The 27025-nt window shown below is 35.7% G+C and overlaps 1 protein-coding gene across 2 annotated transcripts in view; it reads right to left on the bottom strand.

Annotated features, from left to right (window-relative positions):
- Nucleotides 1–27025, bottom strand: part of LOC131166827 (ribosomal lysine N-methyltransferase set10) — a 94371-nt gene that overhangs the window by 54489 nt on the left and 12857 nt on the right. Inside the window, exons 3-4 of one of the 2 annotated variants that reach the window (XM_058125415.1) lie at nucleotides 5718–5892; nucleotides 5526–5631 (exon numbers count right to left, since the gene is read on the bottom strand). In XM_058125415.1, coding sequence (XP_057981398.1) covers nucleotides 5526–5631; nucleotides 5718–5892 — 281 coding nt within the window. The remainder of the gene's footprint in view (nucleotides 1–5525; nucleotides 5632–5717; nucleotides 5893–27025) is intronic. The other variant, XM_058125416.1, reaches the window with a different exon arrangement.

Here is a 27025-nt window from a genome sequence, read left to right as displayed (position 1 = left end):
TGGGACTTGGTACCTCTTCCTCCTGACAAGTCTGTGGTTGGTTGTCGCTAGGTCTACACTCTAAAAGTCAACCCTAATGGTTCTATGGCTCATCTAAAGGCCCGTCTTGTTGCTAAGGGATACACTCAAGTGTATGGTCTAGATTGTTCTAATACTTTTTCTCCGGTTGCCAAACTTACATTAGTACGTCTATTTATCTCCTTAGCTACTACTTGTCACTAGCCTCGCATTAGTTAAATGTAAAAAATGTCTTCTTGCATGGTGACCATGAGGAGGAGGTTTATACGAAGCAACCACCTGGGTTTGTTGCTCAGGGGGAGTCAAGCTTAGTGTGTTGGCTCAAGAAGGCTTTATATGGTTTAAAATAGTCTCCTAGAGCATGGTTGGGTCATTTTCAGTGCTATAGTACTTGAGTTTGGTCTTCAACGGTGTTTCGTGGATCATTCTATATTTTACCGTCATACTTCATCAGGTAGGATCCTTCTTGTTGTTTATGTGGATGATATTGTTATTATAGGTAATGATGATAAAGGTGTTCAGAGTCTCAAACTTTTTCAACAAACTAAGTTTCAAACCAAAGATTTAGGACCATTGAAATAGTTCTTGTGTATAGAAGTGTCAAGATCTCGTATCGAAACTGTTACTGTTGTGCCACAAAGGAAGTATGTTCTTGATCTGTTAGATGAAACTGGCTTGTTGGGATCTAAACCGGTTGATACACCCATAGATCTTAACAGCATGTTAATGCTGGATATGGGTGATTTGCTACCTAATCCTAGACAATACTAGAGACTTGTTGGAAAGTTGAATTATCTCACAGTTACTCAGCCGAATATATCTTTTGCAACAAGTGTTGTGAGTCAATTTCTAGATTCTCCGAGGACAAGTCATTGGGACGCAATAATTCACATCTTGAGATATCTCAAAGGTGTACCTGGGAGAGGTCTTTTATATCGTGATCAGGGTCACACTTATATCCATGGATATACAAATGCAGATTGGGCTGGATGGCCTTCCGATTGGAGATCCACCACCACGTATTGTATCTTGGTTGGTGGTAATTTGGTTTCTTGGAAGAGTAAGAAACAAACTGTGGTTGCAGGGTCTGAATTAGAATATAGGGCTACGGCTCACACTACCTGTGAACTTGTCTAGTTGAAGAATGTGTTGGAAGAATTGGGTCCGCATTCTAAGCCTTTGAAGTTGATGTGTGATGATCAAGCTACTCTTCATATTGCCTCCAACCCAGTATTTCATAAGCGGACAAAGTACATTGAAGTTGATTGCCACTTTTTGTTCGGGAGAAACTTATGCGAAAGCTCATTACAACTGTTTATGTGAAGTCAAACATGCAACTTGCTTGTTTGCCAAAGCGTTGAGGGGTGCTTGTGTTAGATTCATTTGTAACAAGCTAGGAGCTTATACCATTTATGCTCCAGCTTGAGGGAGAGTGTTAGAGGTTATACATGTCTTTTAGTATTATTATTGAGTGTGTTAGTATATTAATTAGTGAGAGTCAGTAAGGGTATTATTGTCATTAGAATGTATTTAAATTTGTATTATAAATAGAGAGAGAGATCTACCTTCAGGTTAGGTCATCCATTTTTAATCAAATTAAAATATTTTTAAATAGCACCATTTCAGGAAAGCCAGAAATCAATTCTAAAACATCAGCTAGTAGACTGCTTCCATTTCTCTAAAAACCACATTCACAGTACTGACAATATAACTTTAAATGTTACATCCCATATGGCTTTTTTCTAGCAAAAACCCATTATAAACTAGTACAAAACGTCACCAGCCATTAGTGCAACAAATGGATAATTTTGTAAAGAGCCTCATTTCATGAGAGCCCAAAATTGATTTTACACCATTAGCTCCATTGGTTTCTCCCATTTCCTACAATAATCTCATTTAAGATTATGAACTTATGCATTTACATGATGTGTAAAACCATGAGAGCAATTTTGGGTGCATTAATTTGCAGCCTAGTATGGGATAAGACTGGTAGTCCTTGCATAGCATTTCTTTGCTGCAGAAAAATTAAAATAATAACAATATAAAGAAGAAGATAGCACAAATAGGCAGCTGATGTTTATCGTATGCATACAGTGCAGAGTTGGCTGCTCCACCTACTTAGCCAACACCCCCCACCACACATACAAACACAAAACCAGGCAGAAAATCCAATTCATGGACTAGTGTCATGCGCCTAGAGTTGGCTACCCCTTTGGCCAATCTCATGCAGCATTATGACAAGCAATCCCTTACTTGAGCAATGCCTTAGTCAACCTTTCCCTGCGACAATAGAAAGAAAGTCAAGGAACCACCTTTCCCTCCCTCAGATCCCAAAGCAAGTAGGGAAAAGTTACATAGAGAAATTTCTTTACTATTTTTAGGAGAGAATACAAGCATTAGATGTGCGTTTACAGGTAAGGTGGAGACTCTTTTTATAGGCTCCCATGCCCACCCACCTACCCTAGGATCGTGCAACCTTTCCCCCAAATCTGGTTGAGGTTAATTCTTCAGAATACACATAGAATATACTTAAAATATTCTTTCCCACAAGCCAATAAACATTCCACTCCTCAACTCATAAGCATGCTCTAGAATTCCCTACAATTCTCCTTGGGGAAAACCTAGATTACACTCAAAAAACCCCTCCATTATAGAATCATCAATGACCAATGTGACCCGGGCATGCATGGCATGATCTTCCCTTACTAGCTTAGCACATCACATTCTCCCCCACCCATTTTCACAACACCCTCATTGTGGTGTTTTGGAGATGCCTTCATGTACCAAATTCCCTTGCTTCATGTACTACATCTATTCCATGATTTGCCCACATTAGGCACCCATCCAAAATTGATATCCTCGGTGGCTGTACTTCTTCCTTTGGATCTTGCAAACTTCTTTAAAAGATCCAATAGCAAACTTGTTTTCATACCAACTTCACAAGACTAGAGTTGGCACCCTCTTTAGCCAATCCCATGCAAAATAAGACAAACAGATCCTTATTTGAGCCATGCTTTAGTCAATCTTTCTTTCTAACACTAAAAAAAACTCCAAGAAAAGAAGAGTGGTCAAGACGTACACCTCTAAATCCAGTCCTGACATCTTATTCCTTCAGAAAACTAAGCTCAAGGATGAGAATTCATTCCTAATCATAAGTCTTTGGGACATTAGAAATAAAATCTTGGTGTGTCTTCCTCCGTCAAGGACATCTAGGGGTCCTTCCAACTCATAACACCACCACTGGAATTCCCTACAATTCTCCACGAACCGCCTATGGACCCAATCACAAATGTGCTCAGTCCTACATGGCATGATCCTTCCTTGCTTGCTTGACACATGACACTAGATAGGGTTCACAGGTATAAAATCAAAGAAAAAAAATCAACCCTTTCCTAGTTATTTTCAACTGCAAGAGAACTGCCTCTCCTATTCTTTGTTGCAGTGGTGGCTGCCACAAATCTGGTCACAAGTAGTCCAATCTCCCTTTTCAATTCTCAATTATTTTTGTTTGGTTACAGCAATAGTGATGCAGTACATAACACTAAAGGTACATGAGGAGGAGAGAGATTTAGACGCAAGGGAACGGGAGAAAGATGCATATACGAGGGAGAGAGTCAATTGTAAGAAAGAACAAATGTAAGTCAATTAATCATTTGTTTACATCATATACCAATATTTATAGGCAACTAGGAAACCCTGTAGATAAAACTATAAAAATTACAAAATAAGCCCAAAAGAATTTCTTTTAAAAAAAAAAAACTATAAAATAACCCAAAATAATTTAAAATTCCCAAAAAAAATAAGTAAATATCTCAAACTAATATAAAACCCCCAATTTCATCTATGCTTTTTATAATACTGTATATGAGGCAGGAAAAGCAATCCTTGGTCATATTACTCTAGCTAAAAAGAACTTGACTCCAAAGAGTAAAGTTCTCAAGTACCACTCTTACAAGATCAGGATAAAGTACAAAGATCATCCTCGGGAAGCCATGTAGCATCTGAGGCAAGGCGACCTCTCCATTGAAGTAACTATACATTTGATTCGTAGAAATGGAATGTAATCAAATTTTTCAATTGACTTCTTTATGTTCTCTATTCAATTATTTATTCTATTCCATGATCACCCTATTTCATTCTGCAAACCAAACGTAACTCAAGTACCAAATGTAACCGAAGCCATATTGGATCCTACATGCAGTTTTCCATTCATCTCCTAGTCTAGAGAGGATCTTATGATAACCACTATGCAAGTATATCATGAAGTACCAACTACCAACTAGAGTCAGCTAGCATTACAAGCATATACTCAAGTCTTGCGATAGGGAATACTTAATGGCAATCTTATTGATGGCTCTACTATCCATGCACATCCTCCAAGATCCATCATTCTTTGAGGTAAGAAGAGTAACCGACTACCACTGCACACGAGTACAAAAACTGCCACTGCATGAAGGACCAATTTGCCACTTCTAAAATAGTTTTATAAAAGGTGTACATTAAAGAAAATCTGGGATTTTAAATTTCTTTGGGGTTATTTTATAAATTCATTTATTGTTCTGGGGTTATTTCATATTTCTTGATAGTTTTTATCTTTATCTTATGATGCAAAGGTAGTTTACTTTTGTACGATTAGTTAAGTTACATTTGTTCCCACCCCCCCCCCCCTCTCCCCCAGGTAGATCTCTTTCTCCCTCTCCCTCCCATCTGAATCTCTCTCTTCTTATTAGCTTTCTTTTCTGTTCTGTTATCTTCCATTTTCATTCTCTCCTCTCCCTATTTTCTCACTCTAATCTATTTCACCCTTTTTACTCTTTCTTCTTTGTTGCTCTACATCAATTGGGCATCTCTCTGTTGTAATACCATATCTGCTTATGTTTTTGAATGGAGAAATAATTGGTGACTGTCCAAAATTTTAATGGATATCGTGCGTGGGCGGGCTGGGACAGTACCAAATCATTACCACAGGGTGTTTGTTGGGGCAGTGTGATAGACATGCAACCAGTGAATTGGATACCAACTTATGGTTTGGTTGAAAGCAAAAATTAAAATACATGTACATATCATGACATTCATATTAAGGGTATTTTTCTCACTTCAATGTCTAACCCATTCTAGCATATGCTGCACTGAATGATGTGGTAAGATAACAATTAATCTGCATTGGCCAAACATAGGCAAGGATAACTGTCACATCCAATTCTATTCTGTCCTATTCAATCCAGTTTAGTCCAGTAAAAACTGTCCTGCAAAACAAATGCACCATAAATGCCCATGCAACATCCAGGCTGTTAAAAAAGCTACTTCCATAACTAAAATAAAAATAATAAGAAAATCAACCACAAAACCATGAAAATCAAGACGATAATTAAGCTTAGTTGAACATATAAGGTAGCATAGGAAATTTTCTTCTATAGGTGCAATTGTAAGTATCACAATTCATAAAAGCTAAATTCAACTAAGTTCCACTTGTAAAACAAAGAAAAATGAAGATATCAACAATCAACCTGCAATTCAGTTGCTCTGTATAGTGTCGTTCCCTTTAGCTCCAAAAGCTCATCATCTGTGAACCAGAGAGGGTTATCAAAGCTGGTTGGAAGCATATCCAGGTACCTATCACAATTTGATCGCATTTTATCTCCAGCAACCCAAGAAAAACATCCAGACAAAAAAAATAACCAAGTGTAAGCATTTCTTACGGCTTCCACGAAGAATTCTTACAGAGACGTTCCACAGTTAGAAACAAAATCATCAAGAACCTGTCATCTACTTCACCTTCTTGAAACATTGCTCTACATTCAGGTCCTAATACAGGATCTTGCAAAACCCTCATTGGAGTTATAGCTAAATCTAACGGAACAACAAGTAGAATACCTGCATTTTTTTTCAAAATTAATAAAAATAATAATTTCCTTGATTTCTCCATTGTTTGTCATGGCAGCAAGACATTCAGATAATAAGATTACTTATATTAATGAGCATGTCATCCCAAAGCTGGTATGTCTTACATATAGCCTAGACAAATGAAATTTGAAAGCAAAATAGGAATCCATTTTCCAAGATGAAATGCATAACTTAAAATGTAGCACCCATACAGTTGATCTGCAAGTGTTGGAGGATGTCATGTGATTTCAACCATCAACTTTTTCAAAAATCTAAACAGAGCTAAAATAAAATTAATTTTTAATTCTTGTGTATGATGTTCATCCAGTTTCAAAAAAATAAGAAAGATGAAAAAGAAAACTAGAAATGAGAAAGAATGAACACAACACATCAACCATTAGCTGCAGAGGTCGTAGTTTTCTTGGATCACAAGTACAGAATGTCCTTTTGGAGCTTGGAAAATGTAAGGGAAAGGAAAGGAAAAAATGAAGGAATCCAATTTTTTTTATGTTTAATTATCAAGGAAAGTGAGAAAGACATTAAAAAAATTTAACAAATCTTGAACAAAAATTTGATTTTACACATCATTAACAATTGATTTTTCTTAATTCTTTATCATATTAGAACAATTTTTCATTTTTAATAATATTTATTGTAAAGGGAAAATACAGTGGAAAATTAATTTCCTTCTAATTTTCCTTTTCTTCCCTTTCCCTAACAAAATCCTTGATCTAAACAGAATTTTTTTTTTTTTATAACAAAAGAATATTTCATTAATAGATAAAGAATTTGCAAGATGAAGAATGAGATATCTTCGAGACAAAGTGTGACACTCCAAAACTAAAACCCAAGAGAAAAGAGATTATCAAGTCAGTGTGTTCCTCCAATCTCTTTGGAACTCCTAGAAGCTAGCCTCTAAATATCCATAACCAAGACACACAGTGAGGCCAAGCACTCAATTTTTTCCCAAACCAGCATCTGGTTTAATTTTTTTCCCAGAAAATATATGAGTATTACGTTCCATCCATAATCCCCATAATACCGCAAAACCCACACTTCCATAAAGCTGCCCTATCCTTCCTTCTACCAACACCTATGAAGGATGTATCTCCTCACGTATGAGATGACGATAAATGAAAGAAATACTGAAGGTATCAAACAAAAGAGGTCAATAGCTCTAAAAGCTGCAAAAGAAAGCTCTAGTGAAGATGAAGACAACGAATTAGACGATGATAATATAGTCTTATTCACTAGAAGACTAGGAAAATTCTTCAAAAAAAACAAGAAATTTACTCGAAAATTCAGAGGCTCAACATATGATAAAGGAGAAACTAGCAAGAAAGAAACAAAGAATGAACCTCCTACATGCTATAATTGCAAGAAAGTTGGACATATAAAACCTGAATGTCCACAGCTAAAGAAAGACGCCAAGAAGAAGAAAAAGAAGGCTACTACGTGGGATGAATCAAGCTCGAGTGAATCAGAAAATGAACCAAGTGATCAAGACGTAGCAAACCTTTGCTTCATGGCAAAAGATGACAAGGTAAATTCCTACTCTAGTTCATCTGAAGATTCTAGTGATGAATCGTGCAGTGACTCACATGAAAGCATGCCTTCATATAGAGAAATTTAGGCTGAACTATTTTCCTTGCATAATAGGTTCATAAAAGCAACCAAAAGAAACATAGCATTACAAGAACAAAATGAAAAACTAATGAAACAACTAGAGACATCAACATCAGCTGAAAAAGAAAAGGACTCACTTATTGAGGAACTCATGAGTAAAATCAACAAGATGTCTCGAGATCTAGTAAAGCTACAAGTAAATGGTAAAAATATAAAAGACCTAGAAATCTATGATCTCAAGAGTAGAATTGAGGATCAAACTAAAATCATCTACAATTTTACTAGAGGAAAAGAAAACTTTGATAAGTTGGTTGGATCACAAAGAATGTCTATGGATAAAGAAGGTATAGAATTCAATGGAGTTGAAAACAAGAAGAAAAAGAACCTCTACATGGACTACTTCGTAAAAGCCTCAAAAAAATTTGCAAGCACATCTTCCACAAATGCATATGAACACACAACATTTTTCTTGTGCAAGAAAAAGGGGCACATAAAATTTGAATGTCCTTACAAGAGAAAAAATGTTAAAGTCAAGAAAGAATGGAGAGTCAAAATTGAAACTAAAACTGAATCAAAAAGACCTAAGAAGGTTTAGGTACCAAAAGTAACACCTTGAAACCCTTCTTGTAGATATGTTTTAGGTCCACCCCATCAAAAGACAAATTGTACTTGGATAGTGGATGTTCAAGACATATGACTGGAGACAAATCCAAGTTTACCCCTTTGAAACTAAAAGATGGTGGACGTGTCACCTTCAGAGACAATACTAAAGGTAGAATAATCGGCATCGGAAAAGTCGGTAAGGAACCCTCTTTAATAATTGATGATGTTTTATTAGTAGATGGATTGAAACATAATCTGCTTAACATTAGTCAATTGAGTGACAAAGGTTTTGATGTAACCTTCAAACAAGATAAATGCATGGTTGAACAAAGAGAAAAACATGACACCTTATTCATTGCAAATAGGGTTGACAATGTATACTGCATAAATTTTGAAAACCTGATATCTCAGGATGTCACATACTTCATAGCTGTGAATGAAGCCAGCTGGCTATGGCATAGGAGATTAGGACACGCTAGTATGGATCTATTATCCAAATTAGCTAAAAGGAATTTAGTTAAAGGACTACCCAGCACTAAGTTTGTAAAAGACAAGGTACGTGATGCTTGTCAGCTTGGAAAGCAAACTAAGACAAGATTTAAAAAGAAGAAACACATCTCCACTGGTCGGCCTTTAGAACTTACACTTAGACTTATTTGGCCACATCAGAACACAAAGTCTAGGAGGAAAGCAATACGCATTCATCATTGTTGATGACTACTCCAGGTTTACCTAGGTACTTTTCTTATCCTCCAAAGACGAAGTGTGTAAGATGTTAATCAACTTATGCAAGAAGCTTCAAAACGAAAAAGGGTACGGAGTTCTAAACATTAGAAGTGATCGAGGTAGAGAATTCAAAAATAAAGACATTGAGAAATTCTGTGATGAATATGGAATAACTCAACTTTTTGGCACCTCACACTCCTCAACAAAATGGAGTTGTTGAAAGGAAAAAATAGGTCACTTCAGGAAATGGCTAGAACCATGCTAAATGAGCATAACTTACCTAAGTATTTTTGGACTAAAGCGGTAAATACCACATGCTATGTGATGAATAGAGTCTCCATTAGAACTAGCCTAGAGAAGACCCCCTATGAACTTTGGAAAGGACGAAGACTGAATATATCTTACTTTCACGTATTTGGGTGTAAATGCTTCGTATTGAATGATAAAGAGGACTTAGGAATATTTGACGCAAAATCAGACGAAGGAATTTTCTTAGGATATATTTTGACTAGTAAAGTAGTTAGAATCTACAACAAGAGGACCCTATCAATCATAGAATCAGTCCATGTAGCTTTTGATGAGGCAACTCCATTCTATAAACCATCTGATATTGAAGAAGATGAAATAAAACAAGGACTAGAAGATTTAAAAATTCAAGAAGTAAAAGATAAGAGTAAGGAATCAGGCTCATCGTTAGATAATAGCCCACAAGAACAATCAGAATCACCTAAAGAATGGAAATTCGTAAGGAATCACCCAAAGGATCAAATCATCGACGAACCTTCACGAGGAGTATCCACTAGGTTTCATTGAAGAACATGTGTAATCATTGTGCGTTTTTATTTCAGGAGGAACCTAAGAACATAACTGATGCATTAAATGATGACTCATGGATAGTAGCTATGCAAGAAGAGTTAAATCAATTTGAAAGAAATAAAGTTTGGAAGTTAGTTCCTAGACCTACTGTTCATTCAGTTATCGACACCAAATGGGTATTAGGAATAAGAAAGATGAGAACGGCATAGTAGTGCGTAACAAGGCTAGACTAGTAGCTCAAGGTTACAATCAAGAAAAAAGAATAGATTACGATGAAAATTTTGTTCCCGTAGCAAAAATGGAAACAATTAGAATGCTACTAGCCGATGCATCTTACATAGACTTTAAACTTTTTCAAATTGATGTGAAAAGTGCGTTCTTAAATGGATTTATAAATGAAGAAATATATGTAGCACAACCTCCAGGATTTGAGGATTTTCATTGCCCTGATCATGTGTTCAAACTAACAAAAGCCTTACACTGACTAAAACAAGCTCCTAGAGCTTGGTATGAGTGGCTAAGTGGCTTTTTGTTGGAAAATGGCTTTTCTAGAGGAAAAATGGACAGCACATTGTTTATTCAGTCTAAAGACAAAGATATGCTCATCATCCAGAGATTTGTGGATGATATCATCTTCGGTGCTACAAATGAAGATTTATGCAAAGATTTTGCAAAATGCATGCAAGACGAGTTTAAGATAAGTATGATGGGCGAGCTGACTTACTTTCTTGGTCTTCAAATCAAGCAAGCCAAAACTGGGACTTTCATAAATCAATCAAAATATATAAGAGACTTGCCTAAGAAGTTTAATATAGGTGGAAAGTCATTAGGGACTCCAATGAGCACTTCTATAAGCCTTGATAAAGATGAGCAAAGAAAACCAGTAGATATGAAATACTACCGAGGCATGATAGGTAGTCTGCTTTATTTGGCAACCGATGGACCGTTTTCAAGCAGCCCCTAAAGAATCTCATCAAATAACGGTCAAGAGAATATTAAGATACTTGATAGGTATTATTGACTTAGGTCTATGGTATCCCAAAGATACAAGCTTTGAGATGATTAGCTATTCGGATTCGGATTATGCCAGATGCAAAATTGATCGAAAGAGTACTAGTGGTACTTGCTACTTTCTTGGACGATCTTTGGTGTTTTGGTTCTCCAAGAAAAAAAATTTTGTGGCACTATCTAATGCGGAAGCAGAGTACATAGCAGCAGGTAGCTGTTGTACATGAACTCTTTATATGAAACAATAGTTAAAGGATTTCAATTTGGAATATTCAGCTGTACCAATTAAGTGTGATAATACCAGCGCCATAAATATTTCCAAAAATCCTATCTCTCACTTTAGAACCAAGCATATTGATGTTAGACATCATTTTTTGAGAGATTATGTGCAAAAAGAGGATATCATACTTGAGTTTGTGAATACCGATGATCAAAAGGCTGACATTTTTACAAAACTTCTTTTAGAGGATAGATTCATCTCTATAAGACGTGAACTAGGATTATTGCATAGTAGAGAAGTAGTTTGAAGAGGAAAATTGAATGAGTGAATGTCAGGCGACTAACTCTATGAGGCACAATCGACTGACTCGCTACTTTTTTGTGAAAATTCAAAGAAACACACTTGTCTGGCGACTGACACATCGAGATCAATCGACTGACTAACTGCAGTTAAAATACCAACAGTGCGTAAAACCCTGACTTTTTAAATCCTCAGTCTCTTGACCCTATTCCTCTCTTCTCCAAAATTTTTTCTCCTTCATTCCCAAGTGTTCTCTCACACAAAATCTTCCGATTAAACCTTGAAGATCATCTTCCTACCTCATTTCCCCATTCTTTTCAAGATTTTTACTAATCATTTTTCATCAAAATCATCATGCCAAGAATAAAGACTACGGCAAACAAAGGTTCTTCATCAGAGAAAGATGATAGCAATAACATAGAGCAATGGCTTATGACTCCTCACACAAAGCAACTATACCGGGATCATCTTCGATCTACTGAACCTATTTTCGGTAAGGTGTTAGATACTACTTTCTTTGAAGAAGACTTTCCCGCCATTTTACCTATGTTCAAAGCTTTAGGATGGAAAAGGTTTATCACTTATCAAGAAAAGGGAGTATATCCAAACTTGGTTAAGCTTTTTCTATGCCAATATTATCAAAGGGGACACTATGGCCTCTACCCAAGTCATGGATAAACTTTTTGCCATTACTCCACAATCCCTAGCAACCATTCTAAATATCAAACAAGGAGAGTTTGAGTGTCCATCTATTGGTCAATCATGGATTATGGCTCAAGATTTCTCCCCTGAGGAATTTCTACCTCTAGTTATGTCTAAGGATCATGGCTCGAAATCGCGGTCACAGGCAACATCTCATAACGGTCGCGAGTGTCGCAGGTCGCAGCAGACGTGAGTGTAACGTAACGGGAAGAGGGCGTAACAGTCGTGAATTTTTTTCACACATGCACAACCATGCCAAAATCCAAAAAAAAACATGAAATCCATTAATACATGATTTTTAATAAATTTTGAAGGCTTTCATTCAACCTACAAATGTTTTTCAATAGGCGTTATGATTTTTATATTAATTTTAGTACATTGTTTACAAAAAAAAAAAACATATTTTTTTATAATTTACATTACTTTAATGAGTAAAAATATGTAGAAATGTAAGAATCAATTAATTAAAGTCATAAAGTTACTAAAAATGAATCAATAGACTCAATACTTAATATACACATTACACATACATGAATTTAATATCAATAAATAGTTGAAAATACATGAATACAATATTACAAATTTATAACATAACACATGTCACCACCAAAAAGAATGACGTGGAAGGTCTTCATAATTTGCATTTGTATCTTAAGATTGGGATTAAAAATTATCTCCCCATCCTTGTGGAAATACATAGCTGAATAAACCCAAGTTTGCGTCATTTCGTTGTTGCTCTTAAAAATATACTGGTGGTGAAAATCCAACTGATATAGGGGGTGCATAATCTCCTCTTTTTTGACCATATCCTGAATAATGTCCATAAGTTGGGGCTGGGGCTGGCTTTGGATAGTGTGTAGAAGAAGACTCACTAGATCCTGAGATTCCTGATCCACTAGGATAAAAATGTGAGTCATGAGATGCATAATGTGGATATGCTAGATGAGATCCATATGATTGTGATGATGAACCATCTAAACCAAAGTCGCCAAAACTATGAACCACGCCATATGAATCTTCAGCAGAATCACTAGGGTCACCACGAGCACTCATTCTCCTAGGTTGTGAAGATTGGTTCCCTGGAGGAATACCCAAGTAATAATTTTCACGTATGTCATGCAGCCCATAACGATCAGAAGGATGTATATCCCTTACAAATGATGTCCTTGTGTCATATCCATAATTATATTCTACATCGCCGCCTCCACCTCCACCACCACCACTACCACCCCCCCAACCCCAGATTTAGCACCACTATTACCATCATCATCACTTGGTGGGCTCAAACCGAGATTGTCATCACTTTGTGTACGTTCAGGACTTGAATTTGAATCATCATGCGTGTTTATTGGTCGTTGATCACCTCCTTCCATAGTACCACCAACTTCTTCATTTAACCAATTTGAATTGTCCTGACCGTCGAGTAGTGGTGTCTCTCTCTCCTCTAACCATTGACTTAAAGGATCATCTTCTTCGAAAATGTAGTCTAAATTGATAGGATTGAAACCCTCTTCAATTTCTCATTGCCTTCTTCTCATTGTATGTCTTAACTTTAACATTATGTTGTAATGTACAAAAACAAGTTTTTGTAGTCTCATGTACTTTAACCTATTTCTTGTTTTCATATTGATGAGGCTAAAGGTGCTCCAATTACACTCACAGTTCAAAGCTGATGTGGTCTGGCTAAGAACTCTGATTGCTATTCTTTGGAGCTCAAGAGCACACAAGCCATAATGAATCCACTATTCCACTGCATGAATAATTAAAAAGAGTTTTATGTCAGTATAGCGTATATTTCAAAAGTCAAATTTGAACATAAAGAGAGAAAATAGAGTCATTCATCCATTATTTAGCTATATAGCCTATATTTACCAAGAATTGTTTGTTTCACTGCCCTTTGAGCCAACGGGGTTCCAAAAGTCTCCTGCCTATCTCGATATAGCAACAACTAAAAAGGGATGATTGTGAAATATAATTAATTAATTAATTAGATGTATTAATAATTATTCTTGAAAATAATACAAAATACTAGAACAATTCATTATTCAATTTATTAGAACCAATACTTACTTGATTAATAGCCCGAATTTGAGTATCTATATCGGGTACCAACTTGGTTATAAATTTTTTAACCCCATCCATGACTTCTCTAGCAACTTAAGGAGAGGGTGGGGCACCATAAAGAAATTGTGGGTTCAAAAAATATCCTACAATTAAATTTAAAAACATATTAATCAATAGTTTTGTAATGCAACTATGCATAATTTAAAAGCTAAAATAATAAGAAATTGTATTTGATTTACCCTTACCAGCAGCATGCAAATCTTGGTGCAACAGAAAACTCCACCGGTTGTCAATAATTTTCCAATAGTTTTTGTAAAACCGGCAATCTTTTTGAATAGCCAACCTCGCCCTATCAATTGCCTCGTATATGAAGCCCATGGTTGGTTTTTCATCACCATCAACTAATTTAAGAACCTTCACTAAGGATTCTTACACTTTAATTATATAAGAGGCCTTTTACCAAAACTCTTTGCCTAAGATAATTTTCTTCGAATCATATGTTGGGCCTGATTTTACCATCTCAAATCTTGAGTTTTTCCAAGCATCAGACGTAAACATTTTCCTTCATGCTTGTTTATGCTTGACAATAGTCTCCAAAGCAATGAAGTTTGTGGCAAATCAAGTGATGGTAGGGCGAAGTAACTCTCTATTATTTGTGAATTTCTTCATGAAATTCACTGTTCATGTATGGTTGTAAATAAATGAGGTTATTGTTCTTGCATCTTCTAAGACCTTCTTCACGTTACTTTTCTTACCAATATCTTTAAGAATAAGATCTATTCAATGAGCTGCACATGCTATCCAATAGAGATTGAGCTTCTTCTGCATTAATAATTTTCCACCTGCCTTCATTGCAGCTTCATTATCAGTGACTACTTGGACAACATTCTCCTCACCAATTTCTTCAACCACCTCGTCCATTAATTTGAAATGAAATTATAGATTCAATAATTACTACTATTTAGTTAAAAACATGCAAGTCCATAATACTATTTGCATATACAATTAAAATTAAAAAATTACTTGAAATAATATTCAACTGTTCTGCTTGGCACATCAGAGGCATCAACTAATTTATGAAACACGGTGCCTCTATCGCAATAAACTAAAAAGTTTATAATGTGTTTTCTAGTTGGTCTTGAGCAACGATCACACATAAGAGTTACACCTCTCTCCTTCCAATTTCCAGCAAAAGAAGCTATATAATTTTTCATTTCTTGATACTCTTGCTCCAAATAAATTTCAGATATCTCATAGGATGATGGACCCTTCACCCCCTTTCCAACCTTTGCAGCAATATCAAGCATAAGCATAAATGGAGAGTCAGCTACATTCGCTAGAATCCAATTATAAATTAAGAACTTTCCAATTGCTTTTCCTAATTTACTTTTTAAACCTTTCAGTAACTTAGCGTTGATTTTTGGTTGTTTTGCACTCTTACTTCTTTCTAAAATAGGATCTATTGCCTTTAGTCTAGCTTCAGGAGCATCAGGATTGATCCATTGTCGTCCACTACCTCCAGCTTCTCGACCACTATAAGATCGAGCTCTTACTCTATTGAAACCACTGGTAGCACCACAGCCAGAGCCACCTCCCTCTTCATAAATATTACCCCCTCTAGTTGTTCTTGCTCGAAATCTTTGTCTCTCTTCCCATTGTTGCTGTGATCGTATACTTTCTTATCGAGCAAATCTCATACTTTCTTTTTGCAAGTCTTCATCGCTCATATTCTCAAAATCTCCTTTAATTTGGGCTTCTACTTCTTCTTGCCTTTTTTGTTTATCTTTTTTCTTCTCAGCATACTGTTGTAGATGTTTCATCATTTGTTCTCTTACTTGTGTGGTCACATTTGAGCATCCAGTTACTTGACCCTTTTTATGTGTCAATTGTTGTTTCAAGCGTGTAATGCCCCCTTTAATTATCTTCCCACATAACATACACATAACAACATGTCTATTACCGTCCACCGTAGTACCAAAATGTCATCCAATATCCTCACTATGTAAGTTCTCATTTCCTCTATCACATGACATATTGATAGACTTAATTTGATGATCTCTACACAAAACATAGAGAAAATACAAAGTTACAACCTTTCTAAAAAAATGACAGGTATAATATAATTAGTAATTTAGTAAATATTAAATAATAAGTACTAAATAGTCCTTCTAATTTTAAATACTTATTACGTAAAAATAAAATATAATATTTGATTAAAAACAATAAGTAATGTTTATTATTTTTATATTTAAATAAACGAAATTATAAAATATTAGATATTTTATTACAAAAAAATATATTCCTTTATCTTTAAAAAGATATTTTCATTATTTTTTATAACTTGATTTTATTTTCATTTATAACTATAAGAAATTAACATTGTAATTTTAAAAGTGAAAAAGACATTTGCTCTACTTTCATATACATCACGGCATCACTAATAGAGATCTATACAATACAAATTGACTATTTAACTTTTTAAGCATTTTCTCAGTATATGGATTAAAATAAAATTTTTCTACAAATTCCAGTAGTAATTAGTAAAAATAAAAATTATTAATGTATTAACTATTAGGTTAAAAAAAATTTTATTAAGTTATCAATTTTTACTTTATTTGATAACTAAAAACAAAAAATAGATAATGTAAAAATTTATTTTACCTAATTTTAAATTTAAGGTCAAACTGATGTTTTAAAACTTAAAAAATATTAATAAACAAGAAATATGTGATGGAACTAGATTTTCATAATTACCTTTCAAAAAATATAAGACAATTAAAATATTTATAAATTAAGAAAATTTTATTTTACATAATTATTATTGATTTCTAATTTTTTACTCTATTAAATTACTCTTTTTTTTAATTCAATTTAATATACATAATTTGCAACAAAATATAATTTTAAAAAAAAAACATAATGAAAAGTTTAAGACTTAAGTACTATGGGTGTTGAGTGTTGACTAATTTTTTAAAGCTTATCTCATACGTTGGAGATGAGCAGAGAGTCTGAGTGAGACCGAGAGAAGGGAGGGGACTCGGAGGAGCCTCGAAGGAGCGAAGCATGAACGGCCAATGACTCCAAGCTCCAAAGCCAAAATCGAAGGGTTGGCTGGTGGCAAGTGCCAACGACTGGCGGAGGGAGCTGCCGAAGGGCTATCGGCGACTCGCAGAGGCGGCGGAGCTGCTGCAAACTTGTCACCGGTGACTCGCCAAGCTGCTACAAGTCTACAACTCCTGCAAGGCTGCGAAGATGAGTAGATCTGCTCACTCTTAGGCTTCAAAGAAGTGAAGCCTTCTTATTGCTTTGGCCAACAAAATTTCAAGGTAAGTTTTTACTTTGCAGTTTGCTCTTTGAATGTTAGACTTAGATAGTTAGATTGAATGGTAGATGGGTGGTTGGGAGAGGGGGAAAGCAGTGCTGTAGCAGGGATTCAGATTTCTACAAGCTGTCGGCCATGTAACGGTCCGTAACGTACCATTACGAAGTGTAACGTTGGGTAACGGCCGTTATAGACCGTTATGAAATGTAATGTTGGGTAACGGCCATTACTGACCGTTACGGCAGTGAATTTTTTCCAAACCGCATTATCGGCCCGTATCGGTTTCGAAGCCTTCGATTTCCATTACGTAGCGTAACAACTGTTATTTAAAACCATGCTAAGGATCCTATCTACTTTGGTCATCCTCCTCTTTACAATCAACTTAACCTACAAGCCTAAATCCTACAGAAGTTTATCACTTACAATATTTTGCCAAGGATAGGATCACACGATCACGTCTCCTATTTGGATTGCTTTGTAATGTGGTGCCTACTTAAAGGTAAAAAGTTTGATTTTCCAAGCTTAATTCTGAAATGGATGATTTCTAGAGAAGAAGCTCATTGAGTAATTCTTCCGTGTAGCGAAGTTCTGAACCTTGTTTTTGCACATCTCGACGTAGCCACTCCATCCACATTGTTCATTAAGCGAACCCATTATGACCTATTTTCTTCCACTACACTTAAGCAAATGGGGTATGAACGTCATGATCAAGGATGGTTTCCCAAACATGGTTGACAACGTCGACAAGCTCAGAAACCACAGCCACCTGCTCAGCAACCTGCTCCTCCGCCAGATGACACCCCTTCATGGTTGGTGGCCTATCAACAGCAAATAACTGATTTTCGTGATGAAGTGCGTTCAGGTTTTTGCTCACTTCAAGCACATTACTCTTCACTTGATCAAAGGCTTGGACGGATTGAACAACACATGGCCAGTTCATCTTCTTCACGTGGTAAGGCTCCTATGGAGACTAACTCTAGAGAGAATGAAGATGATGATGATGACAATGAAGAGGACGATGAAGAAGAAACTGAAGATGCAGATGATGCTTAGATGTTTTCTTAACTTGAACAAACTTTGGATGTAATATGTGCATCTAATACAATTTTTTTTCTTTTCTTTATGCTTTTTTTATTTTTTTACATGCTATTTTGGGACTTATTACCTATCTTTTGTGCATGTTGAATGCTAACTTTCTGTTTTGTACTTATGATGGCTCAATGCATTAGACTCTATCTACTTCTCTTGATACTCTTCTCTTTTTGATTGACGTCAAAAGGGGGAGAATTTTGGGAAAAACTGAGTTTACATTTGATATCGAAGTTTGGGCAAAACTGAGTTCACATTTGTTCCATTGTTCCACTCTGAGCATGAAGGTTATGCAAGTACAAACATGATGTAAATTCTAATGAATCTGAGCATGATAAAACAAATTTGAGTATGATGACATCTGATCATGAATGAAATTCAAATTTTATTGAAAATGGTATATGTTTCATTCAGGGGGAGTTATAATTAACAATTATTGATATCATGATACATGAATTTTGATATACAACTCTAATATGCACTCTTATTACTTTACAAATCTTGTTGAGAGTATGCTTATTGTAAGGGAGAGCCTTATTTGGGCTTACTCATTTTTGCACCTTATTTGTCATCATCAAAAAGGGGGAGATTGTTGGCCTAACAAGGCTTAGAATCTTATTTTGATGATAACAAATCAAGGGTACTTAACATGTTTGTTTAAGTAAAGTTTCAAGGCTCCAATGCTTTCATAAAGATCAAGATAAAGTGCTTGAAGAGTTTCAACAAAGCTTGTACTTAAAGCTATAAGGTCTGATGAAGTTAAAGCTTAATAAAATTAGAAAGCTTCAAGTTGGATATAGAGAGCAAGCGAAAGCATGAAGACTTAGTTCTTAAGATAGATTTATCATATATAAGTCTCATGTAAGTACTTCACAATTTCAATATGGACATTTGAAGCTCTTAGGAAATTTCAAGTGACTTAGAGACCTCATTTTAAAATCATGGAAAATATTTTTCATAAAGTCTCACTTATGTTTTCCAAGATCAAAGTTAAAGTTTTGAAATCAAATTTTGAAAAACACATAAGCTGAAAACAGGACAGGCGACTAATGGATTTTCATCAGGTGACTGACATTTCTATGCTGACAATTTTAAGCAATCAAAGCCGAGACAAGCGACTAACCATTTAGAGCACAGTCAACTAACTCAACATTGAGTTTTCAAAATACGCTAAACTTAAAAGGCTCAAGCGACTGACCCTCTGGTCACAATCGACTGAAGTTTATGCTTTAACTTTAAAACAACGTTTGGAAAGTTTCCAAAACTGATTTCTTGACTCCCAAACTTGGAGAATACTTGGGAAATACAGCAAGAAACTTGGGAAAATGGTAATATGCTTTATTACTCCATAAATACTTGTTATTTTCACAAATTACACACAACAATAAAGCACATACGAATTACAAATTCAGTGTTATCCTGCTGAAATCTTTTAAAAAGTACTGCTGTGCTATTGCTGAACCAATCCACGAATTTCTGATCTATTCTACTGATATTTTCAAATCTAAACAGAACCCTGGTGATATTTGTCTGAGCTTCATCTTCTATATTGTTTATTGATTGAAGTATATTGATTTCAATTGTACAAATCTGCTCTAACTGAGAGTACTTCCTGTACGAACAAAGTTGTTTCTTGGTTTCTTGTTTGTTTGATGATTCAAGATTGTTGGATCGTTGCCTAGCGAGAGGGGATTCTCGTTAGAGAGGCGAACTCCACCTTTGAGGGAGAGAGGTTGTAACTTCACCTAGTAAAGAAGTTGGAAAGGAATCCTCACAGCGTGTTGCTTGGGGCAAGTACGTAGGCCGCCGACCGAACCTTGTAAAAAATCTGGTCTTCAGCTCTTCTTCCCTTCATCTCTTCACTTTATTGCAAACATATAATCTGCGTGTATGATTATTTGGTTGTTGAGAATTTGCTGCATATTGGAATTTTTGCTGAAATACTAATTTTGTTCATATTTGAAATCAATAAACTATTTTGGATGTTTGATTGGATAAATTCTGAATATTGAAATTTGAGAACACAACTGGGATAAACATTGTGTGTTTAATTATCATATTGAAGACAAAATATAGAGTATTTAAGATCAAACTTTAGAAAGTCTATCTTGAAATTTTTCATTGAAATATACAGCTGATCTTACATATTGTTTATCAATAGAAGAATTAATATTAGAAGTTGGTTTGTGATATTGTTGGTATTGTGATTGTAATCAAGTTATATTGAAAAGGGGTTGCGTGACTATTGGAAATTAATTTGAAAAGGGCAATACTTAATTAAGTTATTTGTAAAACAAAGTTTAAAAAGAAATTTTAAAAACTCAATTCACCCCCCTCTTGGGAGTACACCTTAATTCTCATCCCTTAATGAAAAAGAGTTGACGGAGCTGTCCTCTTTTTTGTCATTATTGAACAATAGTCATCTTTCTTCAACTCGGGATGCTTGGTCTTGGGTTCTGGATCATTCAAGGGTGTATCTTGCCCCCCCCCCCCCCCCCCAAAAAAAACAAAATTAAGGCTTTCATTTGGCTGAGTGTGCTTAATAAAATCAATATTAATAGCATGTTCTGGCTTAGGAGACCTTTGAAGGCCTTACCTCTTAATGTTTGCATGCTTAGTTACTTGAATTCTGAAACAGCACCTCATCTGTTTTTACACTGATTATGGTTGGAGAATTTGGAATAAACTATTTTTCCAAACCCATGCAAATATTTTGTAGTGAGATGAGTCCAAGTTTACATAAATTCAAATCCAAAACCCAAAATCCATGCTCCAAACCAACCTCAGGTTTTTTTAGAGGGGATTGGTAGGGAGGATATCATGGTTTTACATCTTGTTTCCCAATGACATTATTTTGTTTTGGAAGATGTGGTTAGGGGTTTCAAGAATTCTATAACTCAGTATTTGGGAGAGACCTTGGATTTGGATTTGTGTGGATTTGGACAAAAGTCAATCCAAAATTGTATTAAATTAAATAAAAATTCAAGGCTCGAAATCCATGCTCCCAAACACAGCTTAACAGTTTTACATATTTTTTAGGTTGCTTTCGGGCTGGCAATTAGTTTAATCAAAGTCTAGTATGATTGCCCAGAACTCGAGTGTGCTGGACATCTCACATTATGCTTCATTAGCTGGACATAGAGTGCAAGAATTGCCTATTATGTACTTAGGTCTTTCTTTAGGAGGTAATACTCATGCTATTTGTTTTTGGGGTGGTGGAAGAATAGTTTTTTTTGTTTAGGTGGTTGTATTATTATAGTTTCAGCTTGCCTCTACTTTTTGTCCCCACTTTACGATTCCTACTATGGTGGCTGAAAGAACAAAATTATTAATGAGATATTCTTTAATCGGGGCAAGGGTTAGAAAGACCATTTAGTAAGTTGGGAGGTTGTTTTAAAGCCTAAATCTATGGGAGGATTTGGGATGAGGAGCTTAGTGTACAAAGAACATTCATTTGTGAGGAGGGGGTACAAGTGGCTGTAAATTTTACTATATAAATTGAATCCCTTTGGGATAATGTAATCAAAAGTAAATATGGCCTCCATAGGATGATTGGATGCAAAGGTGGTGGGGAATGTTTCCCATGGTAGTCCTTGGAAATTTATTTGACAAACTTATCCCACTTTTATTTCTTTGACTTGGGAGGCAGTGCATGATGGGGGATGCTAAAATCCAACTTCCGGAGGATTTTGCGGACAGGGATACTCCTCTTTGCGAGGCATTAAAACCATCACATAATCTTCCCACTACAAGGAAATGCTCCTCAACAAACAACAAAACCAAGCCTTAGTCCTACTAAGTGGGGTCGACTATATGAATCCTTTTCCGCCAATTTATGCGATCATGGACCATTTCTTTTGATAGATTCAAAGATATTAAATCCTTACTCACTATATCCTCCCAAGTTATTTTAGGTCTACCCCTACCCCTTCTACTGCCTCCCACAGTAACTAAGTCACTTTTCCTCACAGGTGCACTATAAGGCCTACGTTACAAGTGTCCATACCATCTGAGTCGTCCTTAACTTATCTTATCTTCTATAGGAGCTACACCTAACTTACCACGAATATGTTCATTCCTTAATTTATCTTTCAATGTTATACCACTCATCCATCTAAGCATCCTCATCTCGGCAACTTTTACTTTTTGGATATTATGTTTCTTCGTCGCCGAACATTCTGATCCATATAACATAGCTGGTCTTATAGCTGTCCTATAAAACTTCCCTTTCAATTTTAAGGGTATTCTACGATCACATAGAACACTTGAAGAACTTCTCCATTTTACCCAACCTGCTTTAACTCTGCATTACATCATCTTCAATTTCTCCTTCAGCTTGCATAATAGATCCAAGGTATCGAAATCTACAAGTGCTATTTATTTCTTCATCAAGTTTAACTTTGTCTCCAATATTCCTCCTATCATTACTAAAATTACATTTCATATATTCTGTTTTATTTCTACTTATCTTAAAGCCTCTAGATTCCAAAGCTTCTCTCCATAATTTTAACTCAGCCTCTACTCCATCCCTAGTTTCGTCAATTAATAAAATATCATCTGCAAACAACATACACCATGGAACCTCCTTTTGAATACTCTTAGTCAATTGGTCCATCACTAAAGCAAAAAGATAAGGACTCAAAGCAGATCCTTGATGTACACCTATGGTAATTGGAAATTCTCTAGTTTCTCCATCTATAGTCTTTACACTAGTCATTACTCCATTGTACATATCCTTAATGGCATCGGTATACCTACAACATACACCCTTTTTTTCTAAAACCCACCATAGAACTTCCCTAGGTATCCTATCATAAGCTTTCTCAAGGTCAATATATATCATATGCAAGTCCCTCTTCTTTTCCCTAAACTTTTCCATTAATCTTCTTAAAAGATAAATAGCTTCTGTGGTAGATCTCCCAGGCATAAAACCAAATTGAATTTCTGAGATCTTCGTTTCTAACCTTAATCTCTGTTCAACTACTCTTTCCCATAGTTTCATCGTATGACTCATAAGTTTAATTCCACGATAGTTATTACAATTTTGAATATCTCCTTTATTTTTGTATATAGGTATTAAAGTACTTTTCCTCCATTCATCTGGCATTTTCTTAGTTTTTACAATTGTATTAAATAAATTAGTTAACCATATAATTCCGTTATCACCCAAGCATTTCCAAACTTCAATTGGGATGTTATCTGGTCCCATAGCTTTCCCATTTTTCATTTTTTTAGTGCAAACTTAACTTCGTTAATCCTATAATTAATTTCTACAAGACAATTATGATATTTCCAGGAATTTTTGGTTCTCTTGTAATCTTTTTGATCGGAAAATGGAGAATTTACTTCTTTAAGCACTAGACTTGATTCTTGTCAGTTCCTATCTTTACTGAATAGGATATTATGGCCTTCTGATAGTGCGAGTTATTTTCCCTGCAAATCCTTGTATTCTTCTCCTGTTCAGACCCCAAGTCAAACTCCTTGCTTATTCAAAAATTTTATTGGAAGACCAATGTTCCTTTTAAGGCAAAGGATTTGATTGCTACATGATTTTGATTAGGATAAACACCAATGGTATTGGTAGAAGAGACCTAATAAGGCATCATTGCTTGATGTGTGTGTTGTGTGCAAGCAGAGCAGTGAGACCATTACCAATCCTGCACTGTCCCTATGGTGAGACTTCAGAGGTTGTGGAATCTTATTTTTAACATTGATGGTGAATGTTCGGTGTGTCCGAGTACTACGGGGAAGTTGTTTCTTATGACATTTTGGATTTTGAGCAAGGAAAGGACTGTAGACTTAAGGGATTGCAGTCTATTGGTTATGGTGCAGTGCATTTGGCTCAAAAGGAACTTGAGGGTCTTTCTGGATAAAGCTCTCCCTATTCATTTTCTTTAGGATAGAGGGGCTTTTTTGCCTCACTGTGGGCATCAGTTGCAGGTCTGACGCAGAGGCAGCATCAAAGATCGGCAGCCATGAGGAGAAAGATGAAGAAATTAAAGAGAAGGGGAAGAGAGCAGAGAGGAGATACAAGGGGGAAACACATATTCACTCTCTCAATTCAAATTCAACAACCTACTTGCAACATGGCTTTCACACACTATTTACAAGAAAGCCTCTTAACACATGAAATTGCACATATACCCCTAAAACAACTTAAAATTACAAGCATACTCCTACTATACACAAATATTACAAACAAGCCCCCAAATACACATAAACCTATTCCAGTTAATACTAAAAACACATAATAATACTAATTAATTGAACACAGCAATCCTCATCCTATTCTTCTCTTTTAATTGAACACAGCAATCCTCATCCTATTCTTCTCTTTTAATTGAACACAGCAATCCTCATCCTATTCAACTCAAGTGCTGGCTTTCAAAGAATCCAAGCTTGCTTCTCCCTTTTCATCCTCCAACACTTCAAAATTTGAGGCTGAATTTTTTCTAACTGGGGGAGAGTTGATGTAAGACAAGAAGCAAGCAAGACCTTGGGAGGATCCTTGTAGGAGAATAATTAAGAAGAGTAGGGTTAAGGAATTGTAAGGCTAAGTTAGTAGTTTATTATGTGTACTTAGAATTAATTAGTATAGGATTATGTGTATTTGGGGGTTGTTTGTAATGTTTGTGTAAAGTAGGGGTATATTTGTAATGTAATGTAGTTTTAGGGGTTTAAGCGTAATTTCGTGTAAAGAGGCTTTCTTTAAACAGTGTATGAAAGCCATGTTGTGGGCAGTTTTTGATGAATTTGAATTGAAATGAACGTGAGCTTTCCCCCTGGAGTCTCTTCTCTCCTCCCTTCCTTCTTTCCTTCTAATTTCTCCATAGCTGCAGAACCTTGATGCTGCCCCTGCATCATCTTGTTTCAGGTGTCTGCTCATATTCAAAATAAATATCAAGATAAAACAGCTAATCTATGAATTCTCTCTTGGAAAATTTACCATTGAAAGAAGGTATCCTGAAGATAAGGCATGGAAGCCTGTGTAACATTTCTCAAATTCATATCTTTTCAAGAATCAAAAATGCTGGCCCCAATTCATATTTCTTCAAGTTCTAAGAGCATCACCAATGCTGAAATTTTTCTTTCAACAGAACAAAAATTTAGAAAGAAGAAGGGAATAAGGGGAGGAGAGCAAAAGAGAAGAGAGAAGAAAGAAGGCTGCTGGGCAGCAGAGAACAGAACAGAACAGAGAAGAACAAAAGGAGAAGAAAGAAGAAGGGGGAGGAAGAAGAAGTAGGCGAAAGAAAGGAGAGGGGGAGTGCATGAGAGAGAGGGAAACTGAACGGGATTCTGATTCAAATTGTGTCTAAGACATTACAACGGAAGTACTTATGCATCTAACATTACAATTAAAACAAATATTTACAAAATAACCCTTAAGTACTTAAAATACACAAAACAACCCTAAACTAACTCAATTTCTAAAAAACCAGAAATTTTCCCGAACTAAAATAAAATCATTAAAGCGACATTTTCCCTTCCATGTACTACAAATGCTAGCAAATCATTTAACTATAATCCATAACAAGAAGCAACCAAAATGTCCCTGTACTGTCTTTGTCAAAAACCATTCCTATTAACCATAATCCATCTCCTTTATTACGTAATTGATGGTAAACAGAAATAATGTTCAAAAACTCCATTATTGATATCAACATACATTTTATAGAACAAAACATAAAGATCCACAATCATACATCAGAAAATACACCAAAGACCCATGTGATCAGCATGTTCCCTAAATGTCTTTGGTGCCAACCCCTTAGTTAAAGGATCTGCTATCATGAGCTCAAATATTTGGCCGTTATAAACATCTAAAGTTCTCGATAAGTAAGCCTCCATCATAGGCATAACACCTATATTAGATAAGATACAGGAAGGGTAGTTACATTGCCCTAAAACTTGGTAGAAGGGGGGCGAGAAGACCAAGATTAACTTGAACATATACAGTAAGAATTTAACAGTGCGCTTAACTTTCAGACATATTGCCTTAGATCAAGCTGAATGGTAGAAGAAGATTCATATAATCAATATCACCAACTTAAGGCCTTTGTTGTTGTTGTTGTTAATAACTGTTAATGGCTATTTTGGTCATTTTAGCATTACTAGTATGTGCTGGTATTATGTTGGTAGGCGTGAGCTTGCAAGGGTTTTTTTGTTAGTGGTATGTACTTGACATATATTATGAATAGGGGGAAAGACCTATCACTGTGATTAGGTCTTCCATTTCACCCAATTATTCAACATGGTATCAAAGCATGATTATGAGACCTAAAGCCTAATTGCCACAGGCACTGTCAAAATCGAAGGCTAAACCCTAAATTTACTGCATGTAGATGAATTTCCAGCAACACCATAGCCCTGAAAAACAGCCAGAAGCTGCCGGAGGCAAAGCTGTCTCCAGGAATTTCCTGCATGGCACTACCAGTTCAGGAACACAAAAACCCTTATGCTGCGTTTGGGAGGAGATAGTAAGGATTTAATATCCTTGAAACTATCAATAGAAATGGTCCATGATCGCATAAATTGGCGGAAAAAGATTCATATAGCCGACCTCACCTAGTGGGACTAAGGCTTGGTTTTGTTGTTGTTGTTGTATCCAAATCCAATGCAAATCCAAATCTAAGGCCTCTCCAAACATA

The sequence above is a fragment of the Malania oleifera genome, chromosome 10 (assembly GCF_029873635.1).
Source record: "Malania oleifera isolate guangnan ecotype guangnan chromosome 10, ASM2987363v1, whole genome shotgun sequence".
NCBI classification, from domain to species: domain Eukaryota; kingdom Viridiplantae; phylum Streptophyta; class Magnoliopsida; order Santalales; family Ximeniaceae; genus Malania; species Malania oleifera.
Note: the sequence above shows the minus strand (reverse complement) of the source record. Positions and strands in the feature narration are given on the sequence as shown.